Genomic DNA, 17,820 nt, shown 5'->3' with positions numbered 1-17,820 from the left:
AAATAAATTGGCTCCAGCCTGTAACCTTTCCCAGCATTCTGAGCCTGGCTCTGTGACTGTGAGGTCATCATGCGGTTTCCCTTCATCTGTTTAACCTTCTATAAAATCACATGATTTTATGGTTATTCTACCGAGGTTAAGTCGCTTGTCCAAGGTCACACAGCCAGCAGTGCAGTGAATGAGATCATGCACATTAGCAGTTTAGCATGGTGCCTGGGGCATAGTAAGGACTCAGCAAACATCCAATGCCGTTTCTGCTGCTGATGGCGCTGTTGTTGCTTTTCTTCACTTAATGTTACACTAAGATTCACCCATATTACAGGTTGCTGCTGTTCATTGTTTTGACCACTGTAGGAATTCCACTGTGTTAACAAACCACAGTTCTTCCTCTTGGCTCAGGAATCTTTTTATCAGATACATAGAAAGACAACAAGAAGCTTGCCCTAAGGGCCCACGCAATCTCTTGTTATAAGAAAAATTCTCATTCTGAGGAAACCATCTCATCTCTTTCATGATTGAGAAGGTGTCACACCTGGAGAAGTGCTGTCTTGGCACACAATCCCCAGGATGCTAACATAACACAGGTGCCTAATTTGGGGCGTGCCTTGGGAAGGAGAGGCTACCTACCCCTTTTCCCTGACCATTCAGACCCTTCGGCTTTCACCTAGCACAGAGGAACTGCATGCACTCTGGGGACCAGGGATGGAATCCCTGCCCTCAAGTCTCCAGGGAAGAGCGATGTCCTGGAAACGCAAAATGACACTGGCATGGAGAATAGAGAGGCTGCCCCATGCTTGAAATGACAAGAAAGACAAAATCAGATTCCTACCTCACACCATATATGTTTTGTATAAATGTAAGCACTATAGATTGATTTAGGACTATTAAAAATATAAAATTCTTAGTAAAAATATAAATGAAAATCTTTTAGACTTTGGGGTTGAGAAAGACTTCTTAAATAAGACACAAAAAGATTTGACTATGAAAGTGATTCATAAATTTGTATTAAAAAATAAAAACTTCTGTCAGAAAAACATATCTTAACTAAAAAGAGAAGTTATACATATAGAAATAGGGAGAAGATATTTGCAATACATACAATCAGCAAAAGATGAGTATGAAGAGAATATAAAACATCCTGCAAGTCAGTTAGAGAAATACAACCAACTCAATGGAAAAATGCACAAAAGAATGGACAGATATGCTACATACATGAAATGCAAGTGGCAAAGAAATATGAGAAAAGATTTTCAGCATCACTGGTGGTCAAGGGAATGCAACTTAAAGAATGATGACATTCTACACTCTTTTTGTGGTGGGGGGGGGGGCGGGGGGAGGGGCAAAACTGAAGAAATAGGACAATACCCAGAGTTGAAGAGAATGTGGGTCCACCGACTCGCATATGTATTGCTGGTGGAGATGTAAGTTAGTGCAGCCACCTTTGGAGAACAGGTGAACACTGTCTCTGACGTTACATGTTCAGATCCCCTATGTCATAGGGTCTATGACCAAGCAAATCTTGTAGCAATTCTGTGCCCAATAGAGACCCTTAACCACATACTACAAGAGACATGCACAAGAATGTTCTTAGCAATAGTGCTTACAATAGAAAAAAACACACACCTGAAATAACCCAAATGCCTAAAATTGAAAATATGAGTGAATAAACTCTGGCTTATTCACACAGTGGAATGTCCTACAGTGTTCATAACAATGAACACCAGCAACCTGTAATATGGATGACTCTTAGAATAATATTAAGTGGGAAAAATATGTCCCTTTAAGTTACTCACAGTTCAGTACCCTTTTTGTAAAATTACAATAACCAAAATGCTAGGAAAAAATATTTATGCAATAAAACTGCATAAAAAGAACAGCAGTGGAATGATTCACAAAGGATTTAAGAATGTGGGAAAGAGAGTCATGTAGTTATATGAAGTTGATTGTTAAGTTTCTTTTGTTAAGTTTTTTAAATATATATTTATTGATTTCAGAGAGGGAGAGAGAGATAGAAACATCAATGGTGAGGGAGAATGAATCACTGATCTGATTGGCTGCATCCTGCATGCCCCCTACTTGTGATTGAGCCTGCAACCCAGGCAGGTGACCTGACCGAGAATGGAACAGTGACCTTCTGGTTCACAGGTCAATGCTCAACCATTGAGAAACACTGGCCAGGCCGACTGTTAAATATCTAGTTTTTGTTTTGGGTGGTGAGTACATGGATATGTAACTTATTAAAATAACTAACTGAATATGTACATAAATGAAAGCAGGCCCTTGTGTGGACCAATGATGAGGTGTATTATGAATCAAGCACTAGAACGACTCCAGTTCTGTACAACGTTCTTTCCTTTTCCTTTTGTTAAGGGACACTGGCCAATAACAATGATGTATTTTACCACCAAGGTCCACAGACTAGTTTCTGGAAGCTGATATCAGTAAGACCCTAAGCAGACTGAGCACGCAAAGAAATAAAACTTAAACCTTGTCTGTCAGGAGTTCACTTCATCGGCACGGTCACATAAACAGACAGATGGGGGAATAAAATCTCAGGTATCATGCTGCAAGTTTGCCCTGTGCGCTTGGGAGCCACTTCTCTCTGCCCATGCTGCTTTCCTGCCTCCACTCAGGCTCTAGGAGCTGTGTTTCCAACTAGAGAGGGTCAGGCCAGGGGCCACCTGCATCAGAATCCTCTGGGGAGGCTGCTGCAATGCACCTCCTGGCCCCCTTCCCGATCTTCAGTGTCAGAATCTTAGGGATAGAGTCCAGGATTCTACAGTTTTAACAAACTCCCCAGGTGCAGCCAAGGATTGAGAGCTCTGCCTCTCAGGGGTTCTACACCTTGATTTATCCTCTTTGTGAACCCAAGATGATATTTTGAACCTACTGAACTCCCTACTATCACACCTTCTCGTATTAGCCACGTACCCTGGCAGCCAGTCCATTTTATAGCCCCAGGGAAGAGGGATGAGGAAGGCCTCCTTGGAAAAGAAGAATATAGGATAGGAGGGAAGGGTGAGAGGCCTCTTTGTCTGCTGTTGAGACCTGAATCCACAAGACACATGTGTCCCAACACCCCTTCTTGAGCTAAAGTCCCAACGAGAGCCATTTAGGTAAGTTCTAGGGAAAGCCAAAGGCAGAGTCTTTCTCCCCTTTTCTAGTTGGGTCCCCAGGACCCAGTCCCAGAATTTTTTTAGCGAGGGGGAGGGGACTGTTTGAATTAGAAAGACTGCTTAAATCTGAAGCCACAAAATGTCTTTACTTGAAAATTTTAAGTTGTCACAGGACACAGTGATGTGGAGACTCAATAAGATTAGATGAGATTATAAACAAACAGAATCAAGAAGCTGCGTCATCCTGGCACTTGGAGGGCGGTGTAGAATTTGCCAACTCGTAGCCTTTGTGTCCCCACCACCTTCCCGGGGCCCGGCCTGCAGTGGGGACTGAGTGAGTGTTGAACAGGACTCAACCGTAAAGCCTGAGATATCAGGGAGGGCATACTGCAGACTTGACATCTGGACTGGGTCTCAAAAAATGGGTAGGAACTATTAGTCAGGGTGTCTGGGCGCGGGAAGGAAGTAGGGAGGCGGTGGAAGGTATTCCAGGCAGTGTTTGCACAGAAAGGAATTGTGGAAGGGCACGCATGGTGCCAGGAGAAGAAAGAAGCCAGCCACAAGCTGGGAGCATGTCCTGGGAAAAAGAGGGCCTGTTCCCTCCCTGTTTTTTCCTTCAGAAGAGTCTGATGTGGACATCCCAAGCTTCAAGCAGCCTGCTTACAGGGCTGCTCGCTGCAGGAAAACTGTGCTCTGAAACTCTGCGGTGGCATAGCAACCACTGGCATCAAGAGTCCCCTCTCCTGCCCAGACAAAGGTCCCTGAACTTAGCTGCCCAGCACTTAGAACAAGGGAGGAGAATGAGGAATGGAAGGGAAAAAATCCCTCAGAAGGAACAGGGAGGCACCTTTTCTAATATGGAGAAGGAAGCATTTCCAATAAGAAAATAAACACTATCTTCTTTTTATTCACTATGAGAACAAAGCGTGGTGTAGTGGAAAGAAGATGGGTTTTGTTATTCAAATGACTTGTATTCCAAATCTCTCTCTAACACCTACTATCTGTGAGTGAGAGGAAGGGTGCTTGTCAAATGGTCCATGTGTGTTCTCCACTTCCCAAGCTCCCTTGCAGCTAGGATGGAAACATGTGATGGGTTCTGGCCAATGGTCTGTGGATGGCATCAGTGGGTGTCACTCTCATGGTGAGGTGGTTGAGAGCAGTTGTGCTTCCTACCTCCCTCTCCTTCCTGCTGCAGGGAGGCCATGGGTACCAGCTGGCATAGTTTCTGGAGGACAAGAGGTATAGGTCCTTCATCAGGTTTATGCAAGAGAGTAATAAACTTTTACACTGTTAAACCATTGAGATTTTGGGATCAATTTGTTACCCCAGCAACACATGGTCCAACACACTAGTACCCAAATATATTGAGTAGCTTTTGGTCTCATTGGGATGAAAGTTACTTGACCCTCTAGGTTTCCCCATTTATAAGATGATGGGGAAAATAATACCTATGTAACTGAGTTGTAAGAATCTAACATATGTGTTGTCTGTATAGCTCCTATATAGTTGACATTTAATAAATATAAGTCTCTTCCTTTAAGATATTGATGTCATTATTATTCTTGTGATCATTATTGTGATACAACAGATGCCTCTAAAACAGATGCCAGCATCTATGTCCGGAATTTTGCTAGTTCTTTTACATGCCCTATTCCATTTCTGTAGCTAAAGAGACCAAGGCTCAAAGGGGTTACTTTTTTAAAGGAACACAGCTAGTAAGTTATGAAGCCAGCATCATAAACAAGCACAGCCTAAATCAAAAGTCCATATTCTAAGGGCAACATTTCTACTTGCACTTTCCAGAGGTGGAACCCTGGAGGCTCAGAGACCTTACATCAGCTCACCAGGCAGAGTAATGCCTGCTGGAGTCAGCGGACTTTTCTCTATTCCCAGCCCATGCTACGGCGATGTGGTCATTAGAAAAGAGAAACCCCTATGGAGCTGGACCTCCCACCCGCCGCAGTGGCCCAGCCCATGGTGAAATGAGGTCCCACAGCTCCAGATACTGTGGGCAACAGATAAGAAGGGGAGGAAGAAGGAAACTGCATCTGGATAAAGAGAAAACTCTATGCTTTGTGTTCAGAGAACAGCTCAATAAAGTTTCCAAAGAAAAACCCATTGGCTGAAAATAAACATGGGAAGAGTTTCCAAACCTCTGTCTCTCTCTGTCTCACTGTCTCTGTCTCTCTCCCTTTCCCTTTTCCGCTCCTTCTCTGTTTGTTTTGGAAGTTGAGAAAAGCAAGCAATGTGGATCCTAAAGCAGTTTACACTGAACCAGATGGCGCATCTGATTAGCATCAGACTAAAAAGACACATTACTTAGAGATTAGGTTCTCAGAGGGACAAATCTGTTCCAAAGGACCAGAAGGCCTGGCTTCCTCGCAGACTCCCCTCAGAGCTCTCCTAGGGCCTCTCTGTTCCTCCTGTCTCCTATCCTCACCACCAGGCAAGTCTGAGCTTGGGCTGGCGAAGAGAGCAAATTAGTCTGCACAGATGTCCCAGTTCTCCTCCCACTGTCCCTGCTGTCATCCACACAGGGCCAGCCACTCCGCCGGGACCTTGACTGCTGTGACTCGACTCCCCTGCACCCCAGACTAACAAGCCACATTATGCCCCTGAGTCTGAACCACAGCCCAATGAGACCCATGCTGTGGTTATTTAGAGAGGAGGAAATTGAAATTTAAAGGGATTAAGTAATTTACTCAAGATCACAGGCCAAATAAAGTCAAAAGTAATTGCCTCCAGGAGAGAAAAAAAGGAGGGAAAGGAGCTTGCATGGGTACGTGTGTGCATGAGTGCATGTGTGTATTCTGAAAGAGCCCCAAGGAGCAAATCATGACAGAGGATGGCTGTCAGGTGTCCCAAACTCTAACTATGTTGAGGCTGCAGCAAGGGAAACAGTGAAGTGAGAAACCATACACACCTCGCCCTGACTTATACTTTTCCTTCCAGACACACCTGGCATGGGTGCTCTGTAAAATACTCCAGGGAAATGAAATAAAACCTGGAGAAACCATTCAAGGCCAGAATGGGATGCACATACAGACCAGCCCTTTTAAGGCCCCAGCTTCTCAGACCCTGAGGAAAGCAGGTAGGTTCTAGGGAAACAAAGAAGCTTAGCTCAGGGTTACATGCAACTATCAGACATGAAGGAGCCCAGCCAGCATGGTTCAGTGGTTGAGTGTTGACCTGTGAATCAGGAGGTCATGGTTCAATTCCCGGTCGGGCACAAGCTTGGGTTACAGGCTCGATCTCCAGTGTAAAGTGTGCGGAAGGTAGCCAATCAATGATTCTCTCTCATCATTGATGTTTCTATCTCTCCGCCCTTCCTCTCTAAAATCAATAAAAATATATTTTAAAATAAATAAATAAAAATAAAACATGAAGAATGCCCTCATTGCAGGAGATCCAAACGTCAAGGTGGAAGTTGGGAAAATGAAAGAAGCAGCAGAAAGAATAACCACAACCCAGGAATAACAGTGGCCGCTGGGAATGGGGCATTGTTCTGTGATAAGCACTTTAAATGTACTATCCTTTTACTAGCCCACACCACAGTCTTCTGAGACAGACATTGTTATTTTTTTTCCCATTTCATGGGTGAGCTTACTGAGGCTCAGAGAGGTTAAGTAAATTGCCCATAGTCCCACAGCTGACAAGGAGCTGCATTAGGAATCTACCCCAGGCCTACTAAGACCCCAGAATGAGTAGCCCTAAGCAGTGAAGTTTCTCCCCTTCTCCATAGGATCCTCCTGAAGATAGGCCAATAGGACAGTCAGCCAACATTTCATAAACTGCCAAGAGCCTCTGGCCCTCTGCTGATGGCAATGTTCAAGGCTGTGAGAGTGAGCTGATGTCACCGACACTAATCCAGACAATTTGCACATCTTGCAGGTAAAACCGGTACAGGCACAAAGCAAATCAGGTCCCTGAGGCTCAGGACGCTGCACAGGGAGAACAGGAGGGATCTCACTACAGCTCAGGCTTGGCCAAGGAACCCAACTCACTCATGGACGGGTATGAAGGGAGCGCTCACACACAGGCACCCCGGAAGCACGCATGGATTCGGACTGTTTTCATTAAGAAGGGGGATGAGCTGAAGTTTCCCTTGGGGGTTATTTTGGGAAGAGGGTTCACTCAGCAAATAAATAGTGGGAGAGGAGTCCCTTAAGCTGTGCATAGAGCACACAGTGTTTACGTGTGAGCCAAAGACGGGAGACTAATTACACGTTGCCTCCTCTTTAAAATGGGCCCCGCAAAGGCTCTCTGCTCACCCACTTCTAACATCTGTATGTGTTGAAGCTAAGAATTTTGCATTACTTTTGTAGCTGTGTACAGCACTGGCCTTCTGTCTGGTAATATTAATCAGAGGGTTTTTACTGAATCTGAAACTCAAGAGACGCAGCAGGCCTGGTGAGCAGCAGCTGTGCAGCTGGCCCTGGGACTATGCTAACCTTCCGGGGCCACCGCCCAGCCCAGGAGATGGGGCTGCGGTAAGGAATTACTCTGCCTTCTGCCAGGCTGGAGCTGACACCCCGTGCCCCACCCGGGGCAGTGCCTGCACTCTATCCGGCCTTGACACTGAGCAGGGCACCTCACAGTGATGGCAGCTCCGAACAATGAGGAGAGCCAAGTAACCCTGCTCTCTGATGCCTATGCAGCACCACATGGAGCCAGCGTCGTCCTTGTCACGTCCCTAGCAGGGGACTCGATTCATCTCTACAGTGACACCTGAGATCCAAGAAGGGCCTGCCAGGGCAGGAAGGGGCAGGCATGTCTCAAAGCTTTCAGCGTGAGGGCAGTTGGTTCTGATGTGGAAGTCAGAACTTGAAAACCACGGCATGTTCACTTGAAAAAAGCTAGTAATAAAGAAATGCAACACGACTCACCAGGATTCATGTCCAATCGCCTTGCACAAGCCACCTTGCACAAACAAAGCATAAATGCATTGCATGAATCTGTTGTCACACATCTGTCTGAACAGCCAGGAAGCCACAGACATGAATATAAAATCACAACACTTTCTTCCCATGCCCTTGTATTATCCTCAACTCCAGGGACTCCCCCGGCGACTTTGGATGCACCATGTTAACCACGCACTGGGGAAGAAATGTTCACAGCGAAGTGGCTCCTGGTTATTTCAGTGATTACCAGGCAATTTACATAAATATTCAAGCTTCACTCTCTGCGTGAATTCCAGTTGGGTGCTGACTGACCCTCTGCTTCCCAAGCTTCTCGTTCCTTGCCCAGGGGGCTTACGGACACCAGGGTGGACAGAGAGGGATCTAATTGGGAAGGGTTGATCGCGGGCTAAAGAGAACACTGCTCGCCCTCAAGTCAGGCATGATGCCAGGAAGGCTGAGTGTGACTGGAGCTGTGGCGGACAGTGAACAGTGACTTCTAAGTGCTATCTGATCTTACCTGGAGGAGGTGTGGCCACCTAGCTCTCCAGCCTCAAAAACAGGAGGCTCTTGACAGTGGAGTGCTGGTTAGGACTGGTGGTTACCAGGTCAGTTTGGGTGAGCAGGAGGCTGACCACACTCCTGTTCAAGTCCACGGCCATGCCCTGATCCTCAGGAAATAGCATTAGTGAGGGAAGGCAGGGACAGGGTAGTTGTATGACATGCTACTATTTGAGCAATAATAATTAGAGACCAGGGGAGGATGTGTTGCATACAGTTGTCACTTGAACGAGGGTGTGAGCTGCACAGGCCGACTTAGACTCGCATTTTTTTCAATTGGCCTGTGCAGGAGTGCCAAGAGCCTGTGAGACCAATGTCTCCCACTTCCTGACCTGTGGTCAGTTGACACTCAAAGTTCAAGCAAAGTGTTATTAAAGGATCAACTCCACGGTTGGGAATCCATGTATCCAGAGGCCCTGGAAGCAAACACTGGAGACTGGGACCACTGAATTGCCTCTAGGGAAGGGGCCCTAGTGGCTATGCATGGGTCTGGGGGCATCTCCTGCAGGTGGCGCCCTCTCATACCCTGGCATTTGGATCCTTGTAAAATGCATTACCTATTCAAAGATGACTCACATTTTTAAAAAACTAAAAGAGAAAATGAATTCCCACTCCAACAGAATCTCTGAGATGGGTTGTAGAAATCCACATTTAAACAAGCTCTCCAGGTCATTCTGACCCTCCGGAAATTTTGAGAACTTCTCCATAACAGGATCTTTCTACCAAAAGCAACTTCACCTATTTCCTCTCAAGTTGAAGAAAGAAGCAAAAACCATAGAGCAGAAAAACCAAAGCATCCCACTCCAAATTTACCACCTCATTAAACTTTCTCAGGAGAGACAAACGATGCCACCTAAGCTCTTCTAAAATCAGTTTAGATTCTGGTATCTAAGTTGTCAGTTTAGATAATTTTCTCATTTACTTGGATTAAGGGAGTGGTTAGGGAGCCGGTCTAGTAATTGGGCAGATTGCTCTGTCCAGCCAAGCATGTGAGGAGCAGGATCACGTGAGGAGTACGTGGGGTCTGGGGCCCCGCCCACCCAGCCAGGCCGCTTTGCACTCACCTTGCTTTTTAAAGAGGTTGCTTTGGACTATCTCGTTCATGGACTGGACTTTCTGCTTCTGGAGTTTCACGGGCGGGATGCAGGTATAGAACTCATACAGGAGTTGGCTGAGGCAGGAAATCAGGAGACGGAGAGCCAGTGAGACCAGTGTCTCCAACATCGTAGCACCTCCAGCCCACCCCCAGACTGCCAGCTTCCTTGGCCCCCCAATTCCTAGCAGAGCATCGGCTGCTTAGTAAACCTTCAGTGAAGATGTGCAGTTGGTCTTGATGTTGAACACCAAAAGCATGCAAAGATGTGAAAATCCGAAAAGGAATGCCAATCACCCTGAGCACTGACTGTGCACCTGGCACGTGTTTTGTCCTTTGCCTCCATGATGCCCTTTAAACCTCACGACTAACTCTATGAGACAGCTCCAATACTTATCCCAATTTTACAAGTAGGATAAGTATTTACGAGGTTGAGAAAGGTTAACTAAGTTTCCCAAGGCTACGCAGCAAAGGGGTTGAAGAAACAGGGGTTTAAAAACCAGATTCTCACTTCATTATCATATCACCTTATTTACTAATGTTTTATGTGATTAGTAATGCTTTATGATAAGTCTTAAGATCAAACAAGGTCCTTAATTTTAAAAATATATAAAAAGTTGACGGTTATAACCCACTTGGGACATGAAAAAGAAGATAGCTCTTCCCAAATAGAGTGAAAATAAAACTATCACTGAAACAAAATTATAGCCCCAATGAGCTTTCCAAAATGAGCTCCCTGTATTCATTCATTCTTTCAAGTACTTATTAAGTATCTACGTAATATGTGACCGCCAACCTGCAGAGCAGTGGGGAGACAATGGGAAGAGACTCCGTCCCAGTGGCATGGAACTTATATTCTAATGGAGGCCCACCCACGACACAGAAGTAAGTAAATCAATGCAGGGTGATATATGCAATAGGAAAATAAATAAGAAGTCATGCCAGAGAGTGATGGTGCAGGCTGAGGAAGGAACTTAATTTCTTTACAGAGTTAACTCCTCCAAGAATCTAACATTTAGTTTAAGGCCAGGAAGATGAGAAGGAGCCAGCAAAAGTTGTCATATAAACAAAAATAGGAGATCAGTTAAAAACAACAACTGGGGAGATCTGAGTGAAGAAAGGGGTGCAGTGAGTAGACTTGTGCCAGGGTGAAGTTCTCAGTTGTGATAAATGTGCCATAGACACGGGAAAGGTGAACATTAAGGAAAGCTGAGCGAAGGGCCTGTGGGAGCTCTGTACTATCTTTGCAACTCTTTTCTAAATCGAAAAGTATTTCATATGAAAAAGTTTTAAAATCTTCCATATGTTAACTTGGAACTTAAGAAGAAGGAAAGGGCATATCTGGCTCAGATGGCCCCATGCTAACAGCGCCGTCGCATTACAGTAGTGTGTTCATTTCATGAGAAGAACAGAGTGAAGAAGGAGAAAGCAAAAGGGCATTAGGGGCAAAGACTGAAACCCCAAATCACCTTCAAGCCCAGGTCAAACGGAGACATTTGTGCCAGACATCAAATGGAGTGCCCGTCGGGATCCCCCCCACCCTCTGAGTCCCTGGCTTGATAACAGAGCCCAGGAAAGTACATCATAAGCTCTCACCTGAGTAACTTCGCATCAAAGACCGTTTCCACATCATGGAGGACAGATGGGATGTATTTCAAAGCCGCCACCTAGGTGGGAAGAGAAGTAAACATGAGTGATGCCCACATCCAACAACTCTGCGTGGTGAGGAGGATACTTGGCCACTTGACACAGATCAAGGGAGATTGGTCGTGCATCCTGGGCACAGCTACAGTGATTTGAAACTCTCCATGTAGATTAAAACATAGGCAGGCGTATACTCTGTATACAAAAGTACCGGTAAGTCACAGCTGCCTCTGTCTTCAAGGAAGCAGTAATATATAGAAAATCCACAGACTTTTAAGTTATACGGATCTTCAGTCACATCCGGGTTCTATTTAGTAAGCCACCTGGCTTTGGACAAAGCAAGCTCTCTGACATCTCAATCTCAGCTGTAAAACTGAGGACATAAAACCTATTTTGCAGGATTGTGAAGATGAAAAATACAACTGGTAACTTCTACCATTATTGGAAGATGATGCGCTTGAATTGTTTTGTTGGTAGCGAGGATGGCTTTGGCCTGAGTCCTGCAGACTTTCTCTCCTTGGCCAATGTGTGAACAATTGCGGGAACATCTTGGTCCACTAGCTGGTGTGGGGGAACCGGGCCTCATGGTGGATTGTCCTACCCTCTGTGCACCTTGGCTCATGCACCCAGAGGCAGGAGGCACACCTGCCCTCTCGCATGGCAGTGCCATTTACTAAGCAGCAGAGAAGACTGCCATTCCCCTAGAAGGAGTTGTAAGTCACATGGCTGGAAAATAACGTTTAAGAATCTAGGGGAAGTGTGAATTTTTAATTTACTTTTTATTTGTCTGTATATTCTAAGTATTCTACAGTCAACAAGTATCACCCTTTTATAGTCAGACCAAAATAAAAAAATAGCGAAAATTCCTTTCTTAAAGAAAATCATATCCTAGCCATATGCAAGTCAGTTTCTTAGTCAACATACATGACTAGGACTAGTCCCTGAGAATGTTCAGTGGGGCAGAAACCACGCCGAATGCCACTGCTGGGTTCCTTTGTTAAACCTTTGTGAAAAGTGCCCTAAGCAAGGCCATTCTGAAGGAGCTGCCCAGCCCCTCCTACACCTTCAAACCTGGAATGTCTGAACTGGGCAAATGACATTTAGACTGGCCCAGCCAACAGCGTCATACCAACCACTGTTGGCAGAGCTAATGGGGGAAGCACAAGAACTACCACAAGGATTGACGATTACGAACTATCGGAAATGGAATTAGTAACCAGCTCTGTCTGGCTAAAGAATAACTCAGTTTGCTAACACCAAAAGAAATTCCTTTATTCTATGCACGTAATCACTGCCCTTCCCTTTTCTCATAAAATCCCTTTGCCTTCACTCTGTAAACAGGACTCTATTTGGGTTTCTGCCTCAATCAGAGTTCCAAGAACTGCAATTCTTTTTTTTTTTAATATGTTTTTTATTGATTTTTAGAGAGAGAGAAGGGAGAGGGATAGAGAGACAGAAACATCGATGAGAGAGGAACATCATCGATCTGCTGCCTCTTGCACGTACTCCTACTTGGGGATTGAGCGTGCAACCCAGGCATATGTCCTGACCAGGAATTGGACCCACAACCCTTTTTGGTCCCTGGGTCGACACTCAACCACTGAGCCATACCGACAGAACTGCAATTCTTTTTGATCCCAAATAAATGCTTGTCACCTCTCCTTTTGACTTCTTATTTTAAGTTAAAACCTTATTTCAGCCCTACCAGGGAAATTTTTTTTTCATAGATAAAGACCCTCTAGCACATCAAGATTCAATAACCAGGCCAAGGTCCCAAAGTTAGTGAGTGGGAGAGCCAGGATACAGCTTCCGGCAGGCGGCCTAGAGAGCCACCCTCTAACCCTGGAGCTACATGTCCACCTCGCTCAAAAAACAACTGTTTCTCTCTGTGCCTACATCCTTTTCTTCCTGTTCTCTATTATTTTCATAGGCCAGTAATACATGTTTGATGTAAAAAATGTGCATAAGTTAAAGCAATGGGGTGAAAATTGTCCCTCAAGTCCCACAACTCCATCTCAGCCCCAGTCCATCCTCCCCAGAAAGGACCACTGTCAACATCATGGTGAGTTCCTTCCAGACTGCTTTCTAGGCACAAGTGTGTGTTTGTATGTGTATACATGTATGTGTACATGTGTGTAATGTTTACAGTTCTGCAATGTGCTTCATTGCAGCTAACCATAAACCACTGGTATTTTTGCACATCACTCCAATGGAGTGCACTCTGTACATTTCTAACCACTACACCGTGATGCCCTATGTGCACATTATACCATTTGAAGCCCTCCTCTACTGATGGGCTCCATGCTACCTTTAGATTATCTTTACTACAAAATACGTGGTAAGAAAATACTTGACATATACATGTGTATATGTGTAAGATTCTCAGTAGGATGGATGGACTGCTCGAGGAGAAATTAGAGTTTCAAAATGTATACTCATATATACAAAGGTATACACATATACATTTTAGGAAATAGTGTCATATTACCTCGGAAAGAAGCGGTGATCAATTTCCTTTGACTCCTTTCCCTATAACCTTGCTAACCCTACAATATAAATCTTTTTAATTTTGTCAATGTGATATATAATTTGAAATTCTTTGGTTTCTAGTGCAGGTGTTGATTGAACATCTGGATTCACTAAATTGACTGTCCATATTCTTCCCCCATGTCTCCTTTAGGTGATATCTCACTGGGTGGGGGAATTCTTTATGTATCACTAATATTAACCCTTTCCCAGTGAGACCCATTGCACAACTTTCCTCTTGCTCATCCTGCAGTTCGACGGTTGCTGCCTTTTAGCTTTGTTTAATCATATCTCTCATTGCACAGAAGGATTTTAATTTGTATCTTGTCAGATTTGTCAGACTTCTTTGCAGTTATTCGATGTTGTGTTTAGAGATGTATTCTTTTTTTCTTTCAAATCACGATGACAGGAGATAACAAGATTAAAAAGCTGATGTTTCTAAAACTACATCCTTGTCCCATAGGATGGTGTTAGGTATTCTGTGGGGGAAAGGATTTTGCATTCAAATCATTGGGAAAGTTTGGTTTAAGCAACAATAAACCAGTGAGTGTATTCTTTATTGCAGAGCTTTTCAGCATTTTAATAAGCCAAGATGCATTGTGACATCCCTGCAGGCAGCTCAGTACAACTCACTGGTCAGGCCATCTTTACCCGGAAAAGCCAAGCAGGTAGAGCCAACGCAGATGCCTGCAGGCCTGGGCAAGCAACAGAAAGGAGGGGAATGAGCCCCACACAGGCCAGCGGGAAGAGATGTGCTATGTGGATGCACCCTCTGTCCACAGGATGCATTGTTGTGATTCACTGAATTAACAGCGTGCCAGCCAGACCAGACACGTCTGTGGCTGCACTTCACCGGCTGCCAGCTCACTCAGGTCTCAGAGACTCCGGAGGCTGAGGCACGTGCCCTGAAAAAGGCTGGTCCAAGCACTCGGATCGTTCACTCATTCTCAGGCCAACGAACACAGAGTTCTGGGCCACAGGGACCTGGGCTGGAAACCTGGCACCAGCAGGTGCTAGGCCCGGTTCTCCGCACCACAGCCTCAACATCTCCATGTGGAGTGGAGGGGAATGACTTGGAGCACAACGCATCGGGCATCTACTGGAATGCCCAGCAGGCAGCAGGCAGCAAGCCCCCAAAAGTGTGTGCGCTGGATCTCTCCCTGCATCACCTCTCATGCACCTGCCCTCATTCCCCAGCACCTGGAAGAACCGTAATATGAACTCATCCTATCAAAGACCCAAGTGAGAGAACAAAAACAGAAAGAAACCCTCAGCCAGTTAGGGAAGCCTGGACTTCAGCGTAGCATCACTTCCGGGCTTGGGGGTGAGGCTGTAGACAGAGACGACCCAGGAGCCTACATCAGCCTCACAAGTCAGCGCTTCAGCTATTAGTAAGGAGGGGCCCGGCTGGGAGAAGGACCATTGAGGGAGGGACCCACCTTCCCAGCTCCCCAGCTCTGGGCTGGCAATAATGGAAAAGTTGCCGCCCTGAGACTCAGAGGGTGTTATGAACTCAGCGGGAGAGTATTAAACTTCCATCTCGTCCAGGCGCCCTCACAGAGAAGTGGCAGGCTGTGGTTTTCTTTTCCGATGGGGACAGCCCATCTCTGACACAGGAATTTTGCCAAGTCCGTTGTCACAGCCACACTGTCACAGCACAGCATGGCCGCAGGGCTCCTGTCCTAAGCTCTCCCTTCACACAGCCCTGACACACCTGAGCAGAGGGAGAGCAGGTAGGTTCCCAGAAGGCCGAGCAGATCAGCCGTTACACCCACTGGAGACCCCCCTGGGTGCATGTTTCTAAGCCCTGGGGACTAGACACAGCTTCGCCTGTTGGCCTCCTGGGAACCGGGTGGCTTTACTGTCACTGTTATTTTTATTATATGTGATATTTAAGGAAAACACAGGCAGTATGTTCATGTTTCTGTATGAATATACATGTGTATATATAATAGGAAAATGCATACATATATAATAGGATTATTAATCATAGGGTTTTAAAATAACATCTATTATTGGAAATGTTACATGTGTCAAATACTTTACATGCATGATGTGGTTTCATTCTTACATCTACTTTACGAGTGGACACTGTGCTCTTTTTTACCAATGAGGAAACTGTGGCCGGAGGTTAAATACTTTGCCAGAAGCCCCGTAATAAGCAACACAGCAAGGACATGGATCTGATGCTGCCACTGACCCTCTGCCTTAGTAAAGGCTTCCACTTGGTAAGTGGGGGGATCTCAATGAGGGAGGGAGAGAGGCTGATTTGGGGGCAGAGGTAGAGAAAGCACCTCCCTCTCTATAGGACCATAGATTTTGAAAGAAGGTCGTTTTCTGACATCCCTTAAGGTAAGGACTCTCCTTACCAGCTATATGGGAGCTGCAAGAATAGCCACCAGGAAAATGTTTGCCAGGTCATTAATGGTGAATTTCCTAGATTACTCATCAGTTCTGGACCCCTCTGCCAGAGGCCAGGCAGAGCCCCCAAGAAGACAGCCAGGTGCCCACCAAGCAGCGGTGATTTCACTGCCCAGGGAGGAGTCACAGGAGGACACGCAGGATGACTGCTATCCAGATGGACTTCACCAGAATTGATCAACCTGGGCTGCTAGCAAACAACGAAGGTTTAAAAATAAAAACAAACCAAACTGCTGGCACTCTGTCCAAATCAAAGGGGGCTTTTCTTCTGAGGTTTCCAGACTCTCTGTCTCTCTGTGCGAAAACAGAGAGAGCTCAGTCTGGGTGCCAGCAGACAGACTTCCAGCCAAGAGAGCCCATTGTGCAATGAGGCGAGGCTCCCCAGAGCGCTGACATCCTCCTCACCCGGGAGCGCAGACAACAGTCCCATCCCACCCTTGCCAACCCCTTCATTTTAGCCAAGTGATGGCGGTCAAGGTCCATGGAAACGGGACAAACGATGTCACAGAAATCCACCACAGCATGACGAGAGGAAGGCATGCAACACTCTCGGGGACATTCAGTCTCGTCACTTGTCTCCCATGTGTCCCCAGGCCCCCGAGGCTTGGCAGGAGGCAGGCGTGGCTGCAGAGGCAGACTGTCTGAGTTCACGTCCAGCTGGATCATGTCTATGTACTGTCCTTGGGGAAATCAACACCATGTGCTCTAGTTTCTTTGCCAAGAGAATGAAGGGAATAAAGTTACCAGCTTTATAGAGTCGATGTGAAGATTAATTTTTTTTTTTTTAAAGGTGAGCTGTCAGTATAGCCACAGCGGCCTCACTAGAACAAAATTTCATCATTCCCAAATATTAATTCTAAGTATGGGGTTTGAGAAGGGGACGTAATTAAAGAATCATTTAAAGCCCTAGCTAGTTTGGCTCAGTGGATAGAGCATTGGCCTGCTGACTGAAGGGTCCCCGATTTGATTCCAGTCAAGGGCACATGCCCAGTTGCGGGCTCGATCCCCAGTAGGGGGTGTACAGGAGGTAGCCGATCAATGATTCTCTCTCATCATTAATGTTTCTATCTCTCTCTCCCTCTCCCTTCCTCTCTGAAATAAATAAAAATATATATTTTTTAAAAGGAATCATTTAAAGACCTGAGGTGACACTCCAGTGCCTGCGGTTAAATATTACATCTCACCTCTCCTACCTCTGGGGATTCAGCCTACAGTCCCTAGGCCACTTCTTAAGAATGGACCCCTTTCTTCCCTTAGTTCGGACATCTGAACATTTTATGCTGATTAACAATGAAAAGAGAGGAAAGAAAGAGGCGACCTTAATTAGCTACCCTTCATGACCATGGATCAAATATCTCCCTTTCTTTACTGTTGTTTATTGCTTATCCATCTGACATTTTGCCAGAGACTTGGGTCTTTCATGAAACGATCCTTGATTTGGCTGTGATTAGGAACTCTAACTCAGGACTTATGCATCCTGGATTCAAATCCCAGGCCTGCCACTTCCTAGTTGTGGTTAAGTTGCTCAACCTCTCCATTCCCTCACCTGTCAAGTAAAGAT

The 17,820-nt window shown here is 45.6% G+C and overlaps 1 protein-coding gene across 1 annotated transcript in view; it reads right to left on the bottom strand.

Annotated features, from left to right (window-relative positions):
• The window catches only part of DOCK2 (dedicator of cytokinesis 2), a 373,603-nt gene that overhangs the window by 261,581 nt on the left and 94,202 nt on the right, over window positions 1–17,820 (bottom strand). Inside the window, exons 24-25 of the mRNA XM_008147631.3 lie at window positions 11,265–11,335; window positions 9,640–9,746 (exon numbers count right to left, since the gene is read on the bottom strand). Of these exons, the coding sequence (XP_008145853.1) occupies window positions 9,640–9,746; window positions 11,265–11,335 (178 nt within the window). The remainder of the gene's footprint in view (window positions 1–9,639; window positions 9,747–11,264; window positions 11,336–17,820) is intronic.

This window comes from Eptesicus fuscus, chromosome 6, assembly GCF_027574615.1.
Source record: "Eptesicus fuscus isolate TK198812 chromosome 6, DD_ASM_mEF_20220401, whole genome shotgun sequence".
NCBI classification, from domain to species: Eukaryota; Metazoa; Chordata; class Mammalia; order Chiroptera; family Vespertilionidae; genus Eptesicus; species Eptesicus fuscus.
Note: the sequence above shows the minus strand (reverse complement) of the source record. Positions and strands in the feature narration are given on the sequence as shown.